This window comes from Piliocolobus tephrosceles, chromosome 3 (genome assembly GCF_002776525.5).
Source record: "Piliocolobus tephrosceles isolate RC106 chromosome 3, ASM277652v3, whole genome shotgun sequence".
NCBI lineage: Eukaryota > Metazoa > Chordata > Mammalia > Primates > Cercopithecidae > Piliocolobus > Piliocolobus tephrosceles.
In genome coordinates this window covers 137,369,160-137,389,116 of record NC_045436.1, presented here as the reverse complement: position 1 = coordinate 137,389,116, position 19,957 = coordinate 137,369,160, and the positions used below count along the sequence as shown (strand labels likewise).

General features: G+C 35.2%; 1 protein-coding gene across 2 annotated transcripts in view; it reads right to left on the bottom strand.

Annotated features, from left to right (window-relative positions):
- The window catches only part of FRYL (FRY like transcription coactivator), a 286,322-nt gene that overhangs the window by 35,242 nt on the left and 231,123 nt on the right, over window positions 1-19,957 (bottom strand). For both annotated transcript variants that reach the window (XM_023224475.3, XM_023224476.1), the window contains 11 exons: window positions 19,540-19,725; window positions 18,020-18,224; window positions 16,710-16,831; window positions 15,705-15,895; window positions 13,932-14,026; window positions 12,261-12,868; window positions 11,878-11,975; window positions 7,569-7,739; window positions 6,379-6,519; window positions 2,994-3,191; window positions 3-164 (listed from right to left, as the gene is read on the bottom strand). In XM_023224475.3, the coding sequence (XP_023080243.1) occupies window positions 3-164; window positions 2,994-3,191; window positions 6,379-6,519; window positions 7,569-7,739; window positions 11,878-11,975; window positions 12,261-12,868; window positions 13,932-14,026; window positions 15,705-15,895; window positions 16,710-16,831; window positions 18,020-18,224; window positions 19,540-19,725 (2,177 nt within the window). The remainder of the gene's footprint in view (window positions 1-2; window positions 165-2,993; window positions 3,192-6,378; window positions 6,520-7,568; window positions 7,740-11,877; window positions 11,976-12,260; window positions 12,869-13,931; window positions 14,027-15,704; window positions 15,896-16,709; window positions 16,832-18,019; window positions 18,225-19,539; window positions 19,726-19,957) is intronic.

The window sequence follows — 19,957 nt, the reverse complement described above, 5'->3', positions numbered from 1 at the left end:
ACCTGTGATAACTGTGGCCTTTTCCAACTAACAGGAACCAAGGCGTTAGAATTAGAACCAGAAGAAGTTGAGGAAGTACTTCTAGTGACAGCAATAACTTTTGGTTTCCCATTTCTTCCAGCTGCACTGTGCTGATCACCATATTTGTTTCCAATAATTGGTGTCTACACAGAAACAAAATGTCAGTGTTTGGCTCAAATATTTCAACATAAAAGAAACTTAAAAGGGTTAACAGTGCACCTATAATATTTTTTACAAACAAAAAACCAACATGAGGAGAGAAATAACTTTGCATGAGGTAGATGTTAACAAAGATCAAAGGTAATGATATATACATTTTTAATCAAGAGGCTTTATTAGAAATAATAATTTTACATCTGAGGTTATCAGAAAGCTTATTCCTATTTTAAATATAATCTGCATTCTTTAAAAACTATCACCTCCACCTTCCCCCATCACAATTATAAAATATACCCAAAACTCGGAAAATATAAAAAAGATTTATATTTTAAATATAAAATCATCTGTTTTCTTACCACTCAGACTTAATATTTGTTAAATTTTGGCACTTTTTCAATGCATATTGTTAAGTATGCCTCAGCAATGTGGTTTAGCAAATACTGAAGATAAGTAACAAAAGAGGAACATTTCTATGTAGATTCTTACTACAAATCTGATGTGTAATACTTCCAAAATTTATTTCAGTAAAAATTCTATGATAATCAAAAACTCATTTATATTTGACTTTGTAAAGTTTTAAATTTGCAATTGAAAATAAAATTCAAGCTCATCTGCATGTCATACGAGTCCCTTTATACTCAACTGATCATCCTTCTTCTCCCTAGCCTCAAATATGACCACTTCCCCCTCTCTGAACTTCACATAGCAGCAAAACTGAGCTTGCTCTTGTTTTCCAAACATACCATGCTCTTTTATAGACCCGTGTTTTAGCTTATGTTGCTCCTTTGCATGGAATATCCACTAAGTAAACTTCCAATCATCTTTTAGTGATGACTCCAGACTTCTAAGGAGGCCTTCTCTTCTACCACCACCTCTGTGTAATCAAACTTGGACAGTTAACATGCTGACTGTAAACTGTTTATGTGCCTGACTTCCCTACTACACATGTATCCATTGGACCATGTGTGATTGCCTCTATACCTCTGCTGTACCTCCAGTGCCTATGCATGGCAGGTACTGAGGAATTTTTGACGAAACAAACCGAAATTAAGTATACGAAATGTTTTGAGAATTTGCATCACTGCTTCAAATAACATAATTAAGTTATACGATCAATTTCTGAATCAGAAGGAAAAGAAAAGCCAAGCTTCTCTATCATATTCCCATGCTATTATACATACATCTTGCTAGAAATTCTCAGATATTATTAACTAAAAAATTAGTAGCAAATATGCTTTCTATATAAAAAAATAAAGTTTAGGATAAATTCTAATGCCAAGATTAAACTGCAATAAAACATTTATCTATATAATTCTAATCAACAAAAAAGTAAGTAGAGCTTCAATTTTTAATCTTTCTCAACCTTACAATACTTGATCGATAACTTCCTTCTTGAAAAGTTCCTCCCTTGGCTTCTGAAAGACCGTTTCAATGACACCAAGGCACCAAGAGTGGGCTCAGGTGTCAAGGGAAAAAAAAATTGGGACTCTCAGCAAGGATGAAAGATCTTTAAATGAGATTTTTATTAACATGCAGCATAGCCAGGCTCCAGGGTTCCTTCCAGACTGGTGGCCCCTGCTTCTGTCTAGTCCTAAAATATCCAGTTTCTCAGGTTTCCTTTAGTTGTTGCCTTCTGTTCTTTTTAGTTTTCCTTCCATGGTTTCAGCCATCCACTTACACAAGACTGAAACCCTTAATTTGTTACTTCCACCCAAGATTTCCTCTAAAACTTCAGATCCCAAAATTTAGTTGACCACCAGGCACCTCCTTTAGTATGTTTCTGGGTCACTTCTGAGTCAACATGTCCAAGAGGGAACTCATTGCCTTCTCCTTCCTTGCTATAAGATCTGTTCCTGCAATTCCACTCTCTTGAATGGTGCAACATTCATCTACCTGTCAAGGCCATTCATCAAATCCTTGATACCTCTTCCCCACTTTCCCATTAAATCCCATCAGTTACTTCCTTGGTCTTTTTGTAAACCATCTTTCTTCCTTCTTCATTATCCCTGCAATTGTCTTGGGACAGTCCCACATTATCTTTTGCCCAAATTCTTCTAACAGATTCCTTACCAACTGTCCTCTCCTCCTCCCTGCTCTATTTTCTATGCTATGGCTAGAGTGATCCTCCTAAAACACCAACCCTAATACGCCAACTAAAAATCCTTTAAGAGCTCCTGCTGGTTTAGATAAAACCATCTTGTTACTATGAAATGCAAGATCCCCATGAGCTTGCCCCTTCCTATGCCTTCAGCCTCATCTCTCATCACACTCTAGTTGCATTTTTTTGAACTCTGTGACCAAGGTATGCTGTAATACTTGGAAGTGTCCAGAACACCACTCTTTCTCATACTTACAAGCCTTCATTCACATATTCTCCATTTCTTTGCGGTTAACCTACCCTCCCCAAACTGCCATAGGTGCCTGTCTAGGATTACTTGTCTTTCAACATTCAGCTCAGATGTTGACTCCTTTCTGAAACCACTCCTTTAGATGGATGCTACATATTCCCCAAGCACTTTTAATTTATTCCAGCCGAGTGTTGATCACAATGTTTAGTTGTTAAGCTAAACACTGTTGGGAAGCTAAGTTGTGACGTTTCTTTTAGATGGGGAATATACAGTCTGTTTCCCTAACAGACAGTAAGCTTTCTAACAGTAGGCCTTCCCCCAAACCCCACTTTGTTGTTCATAACAGCTATCATATTGTCTAACACTGGGTATGAGCTCAATCAACGTTTGTTAAATGAAAGAATGAATAAATAAACAACTGAAAATTCCTAGTAGAATATCTTCATCAATTTCTGAGCATCTTACCTCAGATATATCGAAATGAAAATCTAAGGTCTTCCCAGGCAACTCCTTAGAAACATTATTAAAAATTTTAGTGAAGGATATTTCAGGAGAACCTGTATCTCCTCCATAGGTCTTGGGGATATCACTGGGTACGACAAGACTCGCAGAGCGTGACACCACCAGCTTTAATATGTTAAGGGCTTCCTTCCAGTAAGGACTCTGGTTTAAAAAATAATTGACACGTAAAAGTTACAAATGCACATTCAACTAAGAATAACAATTTACTGTACACCATGAAAATATTATTTCTACAAAAATGCTTGTAAAAATTACTCATTTTTAAGATCCTTAATGAAAGGTCTGAGTTACAAAAGGAAAGAAAACACAAGTTACTATTTGTACTGTTAGATTTATCAGATACCATATGTGTAATAATGCTACCCAACTGAAATATCTTGCTTTTCTCCCAATAAGTGCTTTGTAATTATCATTAATTTGGACAGACTAATACAGTAACTTGGCAGTAGTATTAAACAAAAGATTTATATATACATCAACTTATAGGTGAATGAAGTTTATAGCTTTGAGACTCTAAAATTTAAGTATTTTAAGACTTTGCAGATAAAAATTTTTTAACAAATACCTTCCTTTTTAGACATAAAAATATTAAAATACTAAAATACAGTTAAGACTTTTTTTCTTGATGGCCCAGGCCCCAAATACTGACAGTAGATAACATGCTAAAGTGATGTTCTCAGGGATTACTGAGTTGTGTAGGGTGAGGTTTTTTTTCCCTATATATTTTGGCTATTTAAAAAAAAATTTTCTGCTTGACTTAGTTTTGTATATTCCTACCAATAAGATCTAGGGATAATTTATGAGATAGATGTACATGTAGAGAAGAGTCAATGTCTGATAAAGAATTTATAGTATCTTTCTTTTACCACCCACTGAAAAGGATACATAGAAAAAACTACTTCTTATTTAGGGTACCAAAAATCACATCTCAACCTTGTATTATATTATACATATTCTTTCACAGCTGATATCTGAGGAAAGAAAAATAACCATTAAGACATCAAAAAAAGGAAGTGAAAAATCTCTGGCAGAACTGGGCTATCCAATTGAGTTCGTAACATCTTGCTATGAAGACACCTAAAACACAAAATACTTGATAATAAAAAGGTCTACATGATACTGTGACATTTTAAGAACAGCACTGTAAAAAGTAGTTTAAAGACCAGGAGCAGTGGCTCACAGCTGTAATCCCAGTACTTTGGGAGGTCAATGTGGCAGGTCACTTGAGGTCAGGAGTTTGAGACCGGCCTGGCCAACGTGGTAAAACCCCATCTCCCCTAAAAATACAAAAATCAGCTAGGCATGGTGGCATGTGCCTCTAATTCCAGCTACATGGGAGGCTGAGGCAGGACAATCCTTGAACCCAGGAGGCGGAGGTTGCAGTGAGCCAAGATCACACCTCGGCACTTCAGCCTGGGCAACAGAGTGAGACTCCATCTCAAAAAAAAAAACAAAACAAACAAACAAAAAAGTTTATATTTAACATAATCATGACCAAGTAGAAATAATGATCACTTTTTTCTGACAGAAATAATTACTATCTCTGGGCATCATGAAATGCTAAACTTTAGGATGTTTTCATAAATTATATTGCTGGTTGTGTTTAAACGTAAAAGATTATCAATAATTCAATTCTGTGAAATATTCAGTTGTTTAATAGAGCACAAGCCAGCCGCTGTGATGAGCCATCAGCTAAACATGATCTTGATTCACACATTTACAAGGAAATCTGGAAAAAAAATTAAGTCAACATTTTAAAATCAGGAGATTTTACAGAAAAATGTAGATTTCCAGCTTCTCTTAAAATGAGAAGTCTGGCCACACTGGACCCATATTCTAACATGAAAACCACCAGGGGAAGCTAAGTTGTGTTGCTTCTTTGAGATGGGGAGTGTGCAGTTCACTTAGCCACAAATCTATGCTCCTTCTGGTTACCTGCTTGTCCACTGGCAAGTTGAGCTTGTGGTTCTGAACATAAGAAATGTACCTATGGTTCATAAGGTAGTAAATTCAATGTGGTATATGTTTCCATGTGAAATATAGCAAATATTTTATAAGTTTTTTTCTTTAAGGTTTAAGAAGAAAAGAGAAATCTGCTTTAGAAAGAGATATAATTGCTATCTGGTAAAGTCTCACTCATTGAAGGGTAAGCCACAAGATAAACAGGGCCACCAGAAAATCTTCCGTTTTTTGGATATCGGCAATCACTGATTTTCAAGGGAATGTTAGAGGTAATCTGGATTACATAACTGAATCACTGAAAACATTTTAATACAGTTTTATTGCTTTCAGATATGAACTAGAATAAATTCCTTGCCAGCTAAGTATATCCCATTCTAACTTTTGCTCTAGTATATGCAAACATAACTGGAGTATAAACACAACATATTAATCTATTAAGGTTGTTAATGAGCTTGTTCTCTTGGGTGAGTTGTATCCATCCTACTGATCTGCTCAGCAATGACTTTCTTAACTGCTAGCTCAAACTGACAGCTTAACTGAATTTCAAAGGTGAAATTCAGTGAAGACCAGGCTGACTTGTCATCATTTACATTTAAATCAAGTTTAATTTTCCACTTTTTAAATATCTGGCACTTTTTAGCAGACACACAAAAAAATCTCTAAAATGCAAACTCTTTAAGGAGGTTTTCTGTTTCTAAAAGTAGTGTATGCCTACTATGTAGAATCTCGTTAAAACAGAAAGGTGTGAAGAAAGAAAGAACAATGAGGCCAGGTGCAGTGGCTCATGCCTGTAATCCCAGCACTTTGGGAGGCTGAGGTGGGCAGATTACCTGAGGTCAGGAGTTCGAGACCAGCCTGGCCAACATGGCAAAGCCTATCTCTACTAAAAATACAAAAATTAGCTGGGTGTGGTGGTGCATGCCTGTAATCCCAGCTACTTGGGAAGCTGAGGCAGGAGACTTGCTTGAATCCAGGAGGCAAAGGCTGCAGTGAGCCAAGACTGCGCCACTGCACTCCAGCCTGCGCAACAGAGCAAGACTCCATCTCAAAACAAAAACAAGAACAACCAATGAGTCACAGTCCTAATTGCCAGAGTTTTGACTGCTGCAATGTGAATATGCATTCCTTCCAGTCATTACAGAACATTATAGAAATTGTTAATATGAAAACTAGAAATTATACTAATTCAGATTCTGGTTTTTGTCACTTACATTGAGAACATTTTGCATACTACAGATATCCTGAAAACATTATTTATGGTTGAACCACTTCCCTATTCTTCAACACTTAAGGCATTTCCAATATTTTGTGATTATAAATCATTTTGAGATGAACAATGTTATATGTAAGTTTTGTGGTCACTCACCTGTACATATTTGCCAATAATCTTTATGATCTCCAGATTAAACTGCTTGGCTGGGGCTGCAGACAGGTCAATATGACTCAATAGACTATAAATAATCTGTAGTAATGACTGCTGCATACTGGACAATCCTTTTTCTAATAGCTAAAAATAATATTAAAAGTAATATTAAAGTATACTTTAATCAGGTTGAATAAAAACTCAATATTTACATTTAAGAGGCAGAAAAACATAGATTTAGCCTATGAGTTTACAGTTAGGTGAATTAGAAATCTAGAGACTAATAAAGTGAAAGGCAGTGTCTATTACTGTTATTTTTCCTTGGTTCAGAAAGCAGAATTAGACCATAACTTTTCATCTAAATCACGGTGTTTTATTTCCTTAACTAATTTAATAGGTATTACTTTATTATAAACTGACAAACATTTTCAGTGACTAGGAATCTCTTGCTTTTGACTTTTTCTTTGTGCCTATCTACTTAGTAATTTACTTTTCTGGGCATAAAGATACTTCTTAGGCATCAAATAGATATTAACTTTTTGTGCTATTCTAGGGCTACTTTATCATCCATTTTTTGCTTCCTATTTTAGATAGGAAGCAAATATATCATAAAAATAAAAACTTTTCCAGAAGAAATACTTTTGTATGCTGTAATTATTATTCTAGAAAAGATTTCTAAGCTAAAACCTAATTTTGTAAAAATAAAAATTATAACCATTCTCTATGATCAGGACCACTAAAAATCCATTTTCCATTTTTAATTAGGTAAAGTGTATATTATTTTGAGTTTCATGTCACTTAAGGACAGTAAATAAGGATATAAACACTGGACATGGGAAAAAAACCCACCTTTATAAAAATTTCTTTTACACTTGAAAGGAAGTACTTACATTTTTATCTTAAAAAATTGTTAACTATATTGACTCTCAGACAATTTGAGTATCAGTTAATATCACTGCTGCTTCTGCAGATAAATCCACTTGATAAGGTGCCACATAGTTAAAAAAATTATATATATATTTATCTATGTAAATATTTACTATATATTAACTATATGTATAGTAATATATAGTATTTGCTATATATATAGTAATATATAATATTTGCTATATATATAGTAAATATATAGTATTTACTATATATAGAGAGAGAGAGAGAGAGAGAAAATAAGAAAATATTTTAGGTAAATTTACCTCTGCAAGATAAGTCACAAGATTAAACGTTGTATCTGAGAAGGAGTCATGTAGGTATCTGCACACAACATTGATCCAGTTAGAACAGTCTCTGGAATATGTGTGTGTACTGTACAAACTCATCATGTGTGCCAGATTGACAAGTGTTGGGCATTTTTCTTCTGCACAAACCTAGAAAACAAATAAAATTATTTCATTCACCTAAAGACACAAGTTTAACTTGATTTTATGCTAAATGTATTTGCTTAATGAAATAATTTAGATGTATATTGGTTTTAATGCATTTTACTTCAATATGTTAGAAAAGTGAAATGAGAAAAAAGCACAAGGCATTCTTCAGAGACTAGTAAGAGATAATATAGAAAGAGGATTAATGTCTTTGTGGGTACTAAACATTATGGCCTTCTTCAGTCTGAAGATCGTAAACTGTCTCTGGCAGAAACCATGTATGGTTCTGTGAACTCGGGACATCATTTTGGAATTGTTTTGTCAAATCCAGGATGGATCAGTGCACAAGCACCTACATAGGCAGACATAACTACGGAATTCTCAGGGAGGTTCCGAACTGCTGTGACTGGGAGGAAATGCTTCAGCCTCCAGCTGTGTCTGGGGTGTCTCAACAGAGCAGTCAGTTGCAAACAGCCTCAACATGTGTGACATAGTCAAAGGACATCACTGGGGCTCTGATAAAATTTGGAGTCCAGAATCTCCAATGGATGACAATCTGCATGGTGGACCCCAAACTGCTTTTCAGGAAATCACCTAAAGCTGCTCTAAGATCTTGGGTCAATCTTTTAGGGGCTACTCCACAATGTACTGACTCTCAAGTTTGTTTGATACAATGTTAAAGAATCTGAACCAACTAATGTTTGGGGGGAGTTTTACTGACCTAATGCACTTCTTAGTCTGTTTGTTTCCTGGGTTATTGGTGAAGATGTTCCCTGGCCTCTCCCAGGGGATACCTGAGCTATGCAGAACTGGAAAAGGGCCATGCTACTCTTACATACCAATCTGTCATAAAAGGCTAGCCTCCTTGCCATTTCTGCTTTTAGTTTGCCTTTTCCTTGTTCTTCTATGTTACTGATGTTTTGTATGTGTTTTTACAACTACCTACAGCATTTGGTAAAGAAGCTGTCCTTTTAAATATATACATCTTCAACTTTCAAATGAATATCACTAATTTTGGTAATTCAGAAGATGTTTAATAGGCTTGGAGTGCCTCAAATTCATCATTTGGACATTACCATGGAACAAGCACAAAATATAAAGGTTATGCAATACCGTGCATAGACTATTAACCCAGTAGTACCTGGGAAGTTATTTTATAAAATCATTAAAACCAGCTGATTTCATGCAGTAGTCTTTTACCCATAAAACAGACACCAGAAAGAAAAAGAAAAAATGGGTTGGTATTTCTTATTTGCATTTCAAAATATGATAATTTAACATATGATTAAAATCACATAATTTTATAACTTCACAATTTGTTAAATTCTTTAAAACATAAAAAACTTTCTGAAGAATAAAACATTCTTAGAGAATTCTTATATTCTTAAATAATTGTTCTAAGGAATGAGTTTAAAAAACCTATTTTTTGAAAAGGGAGAAAATTCCTTGGAATATATACTGTGCAGTTTAATAATAGAACAAGTGACAGATTTAATTTTGGAATTTTTGAAATGCCAGGTTAAAATACGATCCAAAAAGAATGTGTTTTATAACAAACTTTTGTAGCATACTATTTTTGCCATAATGAATCACTAAAGAGAAAAATATTTGTCCTAAGTGTTGCCTCATTTTGAAATTCTGTGCTCTTCAAAGGCACAAATAGTAGAACTAGGGATATTTGCATAATGAAGGAGCACATAATGGCAGAAAATTACTCTTGACAGTTACAAGTGAGAGAGTAATTAAGGAACCAATTTAATTCACATCCTGCAGGTTGCTAAAAGCATACAGAGAGAGAACCTTTGTATGCTGTCCAACAGGAAGAAAACAGACTTAAAAACAATTTATGAATCACAGAAGACCATATCTGATTTCTTAAAAACATAAAAGAAATTTGGGAATTTCCATGGCCCTACTGTGGTCATGATATCAGCAGCTCGATATTCAAGGAGCTATAACATCCTTTAGGCTAGGAGGCCACACTCCTTAGTTATCCCAGCATTTAGCAGGCAGTAATCATTTAACGCATTCCAGTTGCTACTTTTAAATGCTTCTACTTTCCTTTTTAGGGGATTTATGCCTTTTGTTTTCTTGAAACCCCCAAGTAAACCAATATACATTTCCCCCCTTATATGTGCTTTCCAACCCCTCATATAGGGAAAAAAACTTTGTTTACACAAATTTTCTAATCATGTGTCATTAAAATATTAAAATGAAAGTTTCTTTAATAAATTCTGTATTACTATTAGACTTTATTAATGCAAATACAGGCAGTTGGTTTTAGATGAGTAATGATTTCCAAAAGGCAATATTTCTAATAGTCATAATTTTCACCCTCTCTTGATATTTAATGTTCTATTGGATTAGTTTAATAAAAACCAAGAATAAAAGACAACTTTTGGCTTATTTCCTCCCACCACCATTTCTATTAAAGAAATGAAGATATTTCCATTAGCTAAAATAATGGCTCTTCTAAAATACATCCTTTTAGAATAATTATATTAAGAACCTTTCCCTATCTAATTTATTTAGAAATTTAATTGGGGATGGTGTTAAGGGCATATTTTATTAAATATTTTCATATCACTTATGAAATGTTATTTATCAAGATGTGAAAAGGTTCTTACTACTGCTAATGGGATTCATTGGGTTGCCAGTATTTTCTTTCTTTACTATGCTGGCACCTGGAGATAAATGTGCACTTAGCAGTGCTGCAACCTGGGCCATGGAAAGGTGGGGGTTTTATTTGGCTTCCTGCACGCTTGCTCTTTCTCCTTGTTAATCAAATCTCAGCTTTTTTAAAAAAAAATTGCTTACATAAAAAGCTTTTTCTGGGGATTTTATTTGCTTGTTCTCTTCTGTAGAAAACTTCCTTTTTTTTTTTTTTTCCTCCCGGTACTTTAGCCAAGTTCTCTTACTTATCGTGCTATTCACTCACCTCCCCAAGTTCACCAAATTTCCTATTATATGTATGCTACTTGTAAATTTACGTAACTTCCTCTTAGAACTGTTCGCATTTTCAGTCTGAAAAGCCTTTTTTCCTCCAGACTCAATGACTGACCGAAAAAAGTTATGAATTATATTTAAGCAAAAGGCAGGCTGTTTGAGAGTTCCTTATTGTTCTTAAGAGGGGACTACTAAAATATAAAATGTCAAAATTACATTCTTTTAGCATTAAGGTTAAGAGCTATAATACTTTTAAGCAGATGTGAACAGATGATTTACAAAAAAAATATAAAATGTCAAAATCACATTCTTCTAACATTAAGGTTAAGAGTCATAATACTTTTAAACAAATGTTAACAGATGATTTACAAATAGCTACATTACTGTTTCTAAAACAGTATGACTTTTGAAGGTAAAAGAGCCAAATAAGGAAGAGAAAAAGAATGGAGTAGAGAGAGAAGATGAAGAGAAAGAGTGTTAAAAGGAAAAAAGGCAAACAAAAAGGGACAGAGAACTTTCCAAATCCTAAAATATATTATGCCCTCTTCTTCCTCAGAACCTCTGCATCTATAATTTCTTCTGCCTAGAAAACTTCAAACCCTGAACCCCACTCTTTGCCTCTCATCCAGGGATCTTACTTTGGTTATTCCTATCCATTCTTCGATAGTGATCTAAGTCAGCTTAGATATCACTTCCTCTAGCAAGACTTCTGTTTTGCGTGCTCCTTGAGTATTCTGCCCCCCCATACTCCCCCCGCCCTGATAAAATACCAAATCAGACTCTCTAGTTACTGTCAACTTACTTGACTGCATTCCCCATGATAAAGTACACTATCTACTTTGTTTAACATGTATTTGTAGCATCTAACCCAGTGCTCAGTAAATATTTATTTGGTAATGAATAAACGAATGAATGAGAGACAGACAGAGAGGCAAAAGTAGGGAAAAAGAGCAGAAAAAGACTCAGACTCAGAGGAGTGTTACTCTAATTAAATAATTTTATTTACTGTCATTTGAGCAGTTGTAACTTACACCATTACTATGCAAGTCCTTTATGTGCATAAAAATAAAAATTTAAATGCAAAATTCATATGGGCAGTGACAATAAAAGGATTTTTAAGAGATTCCCCCTCCTTTAACATAGACTACAAAATAATTTCCCTATAGTGTTATCTTTCAGCATAACATTTGCTTACCTTTGCTATTCGACTAGCTGTTTCTTTGCAAAACTGAGTTGGGCTGTCAAAATGCTGGATTAAGTGAGGCAATAAGCAAAGGATGTTAAGAGGAAAGCCTATCAAAACAAAAAAAAAGCAAACAATAACCAATTTTATTGCACATTATTTTAAAAGTTAAAGGTTTTTTTTAGATGGTTCACAGAAACCATTTTCTTTTCATTTCCTGGGATACTCAATCTTCTAATTCGTCTTTGGCTTTCACCAAATAATTTAAGCTACCTAGCATATAAAAACTATGACTATTTGCAGAAAAGCAGAAATTAGTAGATTTCAAAACAAATGATTAGTTTACATTTCACTACATAAAACGCAAAGTGCTGGTGCAATTATATTAACATCACCTGACAATTGGGAAGGATCCACCAATGTATGTTTGGAGACAGAAATGAGTTTACTGAGGAGGTGCACGGTCATTTCTTGTGTAGATGCTGAGGTAAAACCCTTAAGGAAGAGCTGCTGAAGTCCTGGAAAATTAGTCCATTTCAATTTGCTTTGTACATTTTCAATCTTCTCTCGACTCTCTGATTTATCCAAAGGCAAATGGATAAGCAGTTTGTTGAGAAGCCTGAGAGCCAGGAGGTATTCATATTCATAATCTGATTCTAGTAAAGATGCTGCTATCCAAAAAATGGTGGCCATCAAGTTGGTAGGCTCAGTAGTGGACTGCACATCATACATTCCTTTCTCTCTTAGAGAGGAAAGGCTTCTAGTCCTTGCTAAACTACTGCTATGGTTTATCCGTCCATCCATTATATCCAGTGTGTTACTCCGCCGCCGGTCACCTCGTCGGTCACCAATCAAACTTAATCTCAAAGAGTTACTTCTTGCATTGCTGTTATATCCCAAATAACTGCTATTATTAATGGGACTTGTGCTTAGATTGAGTTGTCCAGTGCTTTTCCTGTTAGCTGCATACTTGTTTCCCATTATAGGATCATGATATGAGGTTCTTAAAAAAGAAAGAAAAATAGATGAATGCATATCCAGTCACTTCTTTTGCTAAATTAATTTTACTTCTGAAAACACTGAAAAATAGTAACTGGTACCAGAAAAATCATTTTTCAGTATACCTGACTTTGTTGAATCAAATTTCAGTTTTGCCTCCAAATTCAAACAAAATGTACAACAGTACCTTTTCTCCTGTGGCTAACAGTTTCCTCTGAGTTGAGATGAGGCTCTACTTGCTGAGAAAATTCTGCTATAGAATTCAACGTTAACAACGTTCAGCTCTGAGATTTAGGCATACATTAAGTTCAAAACTGACTTCATTTGTCTTATCCTCAAACCTGATGGTCCTGATGTCCCTATTTCTGTCAATGACACTCTCTTTTCAAAAGAACTAAGCTCAAAAATTTTTGATTTCTCCTCCTCCCTCACATCCAATTTTTATTAAGAAAATATTGACTGAATGCTTTTTATGTTTGCCAGCTGTACAGAAAAGGAAGGAATGTTAGACAAGTCTTTTGAAAGAGGGGATAGATATGTAAATGGATAAACTTATAGCCTATTAATTGCTATTATTAAAACATGCAAAAATCACTGTGAGAACCCAAAGGATGGAATAATCAGCACTATCCTGAGGGAGTTAGAAATGCTTAGCTAGGAAATGACATTTGGGACGGGACTTGAAGGACTAATCAATTCTGGGCTTGCAAGGCAGAGAAAGTGGGGAGAGAGGCTGCTGCAGGGAGAAGGAACAATATGTGAAAGGTAGGAGAGCCCTAAGGCTCCCAGGCAACTGGGGAAGCAATAGGATGCTGAATGTGGCAGGAATGAGGTGGTGCAGCAGAAAGATCTCTAACCAGCACATTAGAAGAACAGCACTGCTAAAATCAGCACTTGACTTTTTCACAAGTCCTCACTGTCTGTGGCCCATCTCCCACAGAATGGTAATCCATATAATTTGGGTGGTATTGTGCTTACTAATAATATTAGAATTTAAAAAGTGATAGCCATATGTAGTTAGCTATTCAAGTTCTCTATATGTTAGATTGCCTGATTTAAATTCTTACTGAGAAAGGGCAGAAAGAAGATCATAATGCTTCATGGTTTCAGCCAATGTATCAATTGCAGATTCCAATGTGAGAAGAAGCTCAATCACAAATCCCTGGAGGGAAAAAGGCAGATTTTAATTAATTATACTCTGGAATAAAGAAACTGCAATGGAGTTCCTAATGGGATTTTAAAACAGGACAAACTCTATATTATGTTACAAAATGATTAAACTCTTGAGCAACATGATCTTGCTGATTGATGCAAACTCATCAAATTAATGGTATATAAATTGATTGTAATGGTGCCACAATTTACTCAAAATTGCTCAGGTCAGAAATCTAGGAACCATCCTTGTTTCTTTCACATCTAAACTGAATCTACCAGCAAGTCTTGAAAATATTACTTTTGTTTGTTTGTTTGTTATTTGAGACATAGTCTTGCTCTATTGCCCAGGCTGGAGTGCAGTGGTGCAATCTTGGCTCACTGCAACCTCTGCCTCCCGGATTCAAGTGATTCTCCTGCCTCAGCCTCCCAAGCAGCTGGGACTACAGGCGTGTGTGCCTGTACACCTAGCTAATTTTTGTATTTTTAGTAGAGACAGGTTTCACTATGTTGGCCAGGGTGGTCTCGAACTCTTGACCTCAGGTCCACCAGTTTCAGCCTCCCAAAGTGCTGGGATGATAGGTGTGAGCCACTGTGCCTGACCAAAAATATCACTTTTAAAATACACACTAAAAATCTGACCACTTTCCTTTACCTCCATAACTTCCCTTAATCTAAGCTACCACCATTTCAGCTGGACTCTTAACCTCCTGACCTCTCTTGCCTCTACTCTTGCCCTCCCTACAGATTTCACCCCAATGTCAGAATGAGTTTTTTAAAAGACAAATCACATCCATCACCTTCCTTCCCTCAAAATATCTGAGTAGTTTCCCATCAATTCAGAGTAAAGTCCTGCCTCTCACGAGGGCTTACTAGGCCTTACATGATTTGAGCCTACCTACCTCATCAATTTCCTGCTACATATCCTGCAATGTATTCTAGGCGACACTGATTTTCTTGACGTTCCTCAGAAAAGCCCTACTGCTTCTGCCTCAGGGTCTTTGCACTTGTTAGTCCTATCTTCTTATGCCTGAAATGTTCTTTCCCAGATCATAACAGAAACTACTTCATTTCAGTATCTCTCCAAAAATCACCTTCTCAGATGGACTATCATATGTAAAACAATTCCTTCTCCTTTAATCTTATCATCTTACTATTTTCACAACATTATCAGTAGGATAAATTATGTTATGTATAATTGGAAGACTAAAGGTTTGTTTCCTTCAATAGGAGTTCTAGAATGTCACGAATTTTGTCTCATTCATCACTGTATCCCTGATGTTTATAACAGTGTTAATAAAATCATTTGTCTGTACAAACTGAAGTTCTCTAGTTCAACAGTTCACTTACCTTAAAAAATAAAATTCAACGTTCCACTTTACATTTAAATTTAACTTCCTATCTTTTTTACCTTGTGATCATCCCAGGTTAATATCTGGAGGGGGGCGCTGTGTGAGTGGGCGAGTGTAAAGCTTTTTCTGATGGGCACTAGAACAGTTGATTTAATTAGTACGTTATCAGATATAAATTATAAACTTAGCTTTGGCTCTTAATTCTTTGCCTGCTCAACATCTGACTATAATTCTAGATGCCCATTATCTTGCTCTAGCTATAGCAATCTATATTGACAATAAATCCTTGACAACTAGTAGCTGCTCAATAACTGCTGAAAAAATATAAGGAAATACCTGTGCATCTTCTCCTGGATCCCCTACAGTTTCTACAAGTCTGGAGAGAACATCAGAAAGTGTAGTTGCAGTCAGAGGCTGCTTTAGGGCCCTGAAAATCTGAAAGGATCTCCCAGCATAGTGTCGAGAAGAACAGGAAAGTGCTGTTTGCAGAGCAACTTCACTAAGATGATGTTCCAAATGAATTGCTTCTGTGAATGCGAAGGAAACAAGTAGGTTGTTCTTGTTCTTTAGAATACTATCGGGGTTATAATCAGAAGTGAATCATTTTAAAGCTAGTAGCTAGCACACTACCTAGCAAACCAGACTGGCACTCACATTTTATAAGTCAATGCTTTGTCTTTGATTAAACTCCATTTGCATTTCAGATGACCCTTTAATCTTTACAGAAGCAATGCTTGAGACCAGGGTTTCTCAACCTTGGCACTACTAACCTTACAAGCCAGAAAATTCTTTGTTGGAAGGGCTGCCCTGAGCAGGGTATGATGTTTAGCAGTGTCTCTGGCCTCAACCCACCATATACCAGTAGTAACCCCTTGCTCCTAACCCATAATTGTGACATTGTTTCTAGACATTGCCAAATGTCCCCTAGTTGAGAACCACTGCTCTAGATATATACAATTTGACTATGATTTTCAGAATGTGTTAATTTTACATTACTGAAGACTGTACCAGCACAAAATTTTTTTGTTTCCCATTTCTATATATGTCCGTTTAATGTAATTTTTTTCATAATACGCAATTGTATTGTAATTTTATGATGCCATCAAACACAAAACTAAGGAGCCCAGCATTTCATAGACAACATTCTCATTTTTAAGTAACTTAATTTTTCTTCAGTGAAAACAGATGTTATCATTAAAAAATTAAAAAAGAAAACGTCTAAAACTTTTAGACGTATCACAATATCAACTATTAACTTTTTGCGAAGCATTATCAGAAACTGGCATCACATTAAAATGTCACTAACATTAAATATTATTTAAAATATTTCTTAAAAGATACCTGAGCTTGACTGCTTAAAAACAGAAACCACATGTTTCAAAAATGTAGTTAACTGTTCAGCACTCTTTATGCTAGGATTCTTGGCAGAAACATCCTCATGGTTCCAAAGGGGCCCTCTTTTTCTGAAAACAGAGAACAGATGTAATTTCCTTGGATTTTCACTTGTGATTAACAGTTGTACTCACACTTGCCTAAATTACGCCTTCACAATTAGAAAGGATGGTAGTTGAATAAATAGGTCACAGTCTACTACTACTGCTTAGGCACATGAATATGTAATGATCTACAGCAAGGAGAGAAAGATCTCATTTCAGTGTTTACCATTACACCAGTCAAATTCTCTCAGAGGTAGTAGAAAAAGATGTCAACTTTTGCCAAGTGAGAAGCATATTGGTTACTGCTTATGTGTTCCAGGTCAAAATATAATCTGTATTTACAATTGTATTTACAAATATTGTATTGCAAATAAAATAATTTGCTGGTGAAATGCAATGAGAATAATTTACTAGCTAAAACTACAGGGAAAGTTTAGGACAGAATAAGGTCCCCTTGATTCTTTCTTTAAAATGACTTTGTGTTCTCGGCCACCACCTCGGTTAAGCTCTTTATTAACATAGGCCCAAAGTGCCCTGAGAACCTGCTATGCACTGCTTCTGGTTCCTTCCACCTTTAATGCATCCTCCACACTGTTATGGGGCTGATTTTCTCCACATATTTATAAAATGCTGCCTCCCACTGTCCCCCCAGCTTAATGAGTTTCTATATAATCTACAACCTTATGGCCTGGGCTTCATGGCCCTCCAGTTTGAACTCTCCCAAGCTTTCCAGAATTGTCTAGAACAACTCTCTTTTCTCTGCATTACAGTCAGAGTGGATTCCTCACCATTTCCAAACACACGGTTTTCTTGTGCTCCTGTGATTTTGTTCTTGCAATGGAATACCATGCCCTTTCTCCCACCTATATTCCTTCTCTACTTATTGCGCCTTGCAAAGAGTAGACCATAAATAAATATTTGATGATTGAATGATAATGTAGCTAATAAAAGTTAAATATATATTCAGATAATACTGCATTCTTTTTGGGCATAAAATAGCCAGATACGATTAAAGTCCTTCCGAGGTAATAACTGCACTGGCACAAAAGAAGAGTCTTTGATTGCATCCTAATTTTCAAAATACTGTGCAATACAAACCTGTGTATTTCACATCAATGGCATTTCAGAAAACAAAAATATGGCTCGTAATACCTGACCAATGAAAGAATGACTTAACACATACAATGCTGGGATGCTAAGAGCTGCCAATGTTACCTTGAGGTAATGAATTCCATGAGGGTTTTGACTTTTCCATCCTGCTCCACTGAGATGTCAACCTCATTGAGGATAGTGGTGTGCAGATGTGAAATGGCAGCACTGTTATTTCCTAAGCTGATACTAGAAGAGGTAGAACTTGAGCTAAGCCCTGAGTCAGTCATAGGGGAGGGCTGGTAATCAGGTATAAAATCGTTAATGCCTGCTGAAAGAGAAAGACTGTCATGAATACCTAAAACATGAAAGAATCTCACAAAATACCTATAGAATTAAACTGTCATTCCTTATAGACTCTATGGGACACATGAGGAAATCTGTCAGTGCAAGGTGATATGAATCTGTGCTCCTGCTGATCCTCATAAACATCAAATTACAGCAAGTAAGTTTTGGGGCAAACATCGTTTCACATCTTGAAAACTTAGCAATTTGGACGTACTGTGCAGTCCTCTGCCGCCATCTGCTGAAGAAACTTGCAAGTGGCAGTTTCCTAATATTTTGGCATATTTTGTCAACATTGCTTGTCAGTCACATTTCTATAACATGAACTGATTTTTAACTTTTTATGGAAAATTTTCTATAATTTTTGATCCATTTTCATTGCAGAAAGAATCATCTATCTGAAATACACATAGTGCGTCAATTATTTTTTAAAAACCTGTTAAAAGGTTATTACTAATGCCCATATTTACAAATTGGTAAGAGAAGCCTTAAAAACAAACAAGCTATGGAATTTTGAAGAATGGTGCCTTAATATAACAAGGCAGTAAACTTCATTCCATTTTTCTTTCAATCATAGTTTTAAAAGGCTAATAAGTTTCCTAATAACTGTTTCCTAACTATAGGATTTTCAACAAGTAACAGAGTTTTAACTAGCTTTAAAATTCATGACCCTGTATCTGATACTGTATGATTAGAACAGAAAAAGGTAGTTTTATTTCAATTTCAAAAAAAGTTTCTAGATCACCTGTCACTAGCCTGATGGTACTGATGAATGAAAGAAATAAGTTAGAGTTATAGGATACAGGAAAATATACCTTAAAAGTAAAAAAGAAAAATTAGCATTGTCAATGAAATAAACCAAATTAAGTCTCATTAATTTGGACTTCACTACTTCAAAATGTATGTTTTTAATGCAGTAAATATAATCACGTGAATAACAAAATTTAAAATGCCTTACTTTATCAGTTTTCAGATCTTGCAAATAAGAGGAATCTAATACAACCTCAACATCTTTTTTGTAATTCGTCCTCAATATTAAGCACTGTTTCATTATGTCTTCAACTTCATATTCATAACTTAACTCTTGTGTGATAAAGATCCTTCAAGGTAATGCAGATTCAATTATTTCAGATTTGCTCCCTTCTTTTATTAGTAAATAATTTAAATGGTACTTAAAATAATACAACTACATTTTGAAAATGAATAAATTTCAACTTTTATTCAGTTGACTTTCTCTAATGCAGGATTCCAAATTAATAAAGTATAATTCTACTTGCAAATTGTACTTTTAAAGCAAATACCTGTGAAATTATAATCTAAGTGTGCAACTTGTTTGACTGTAAGCACCCTGGGCTCATTAAACTCCTTGTTCCTGAGAAGGACAGAAGCAACAGTTCGGATGTTACTTTTGGGTCCCATTACTATTAGTAAGTGCAGAAGCAGGCGTTTACAATGTTCATACACCTCAGGGTGGCAGTGGTCAAACCCTAAAAAGGATGGTAGAAAAACATTATCAATAAAGAGAAATAATGAGTATTCTTACTATCAAACTCACATTTTGAGGAAAAGGAGGGATTATATGAAAGATTTCAAGGAAGGTGACATATTATATGTTTTTTTATTGTGCTAGAGTTCTTACATGCTTTTACAATAGCCTATTGTCTTATAGTACTAGGGAGACTCAAGATAAGTTAAATGTGTTTCATGTCTAAAATTTAG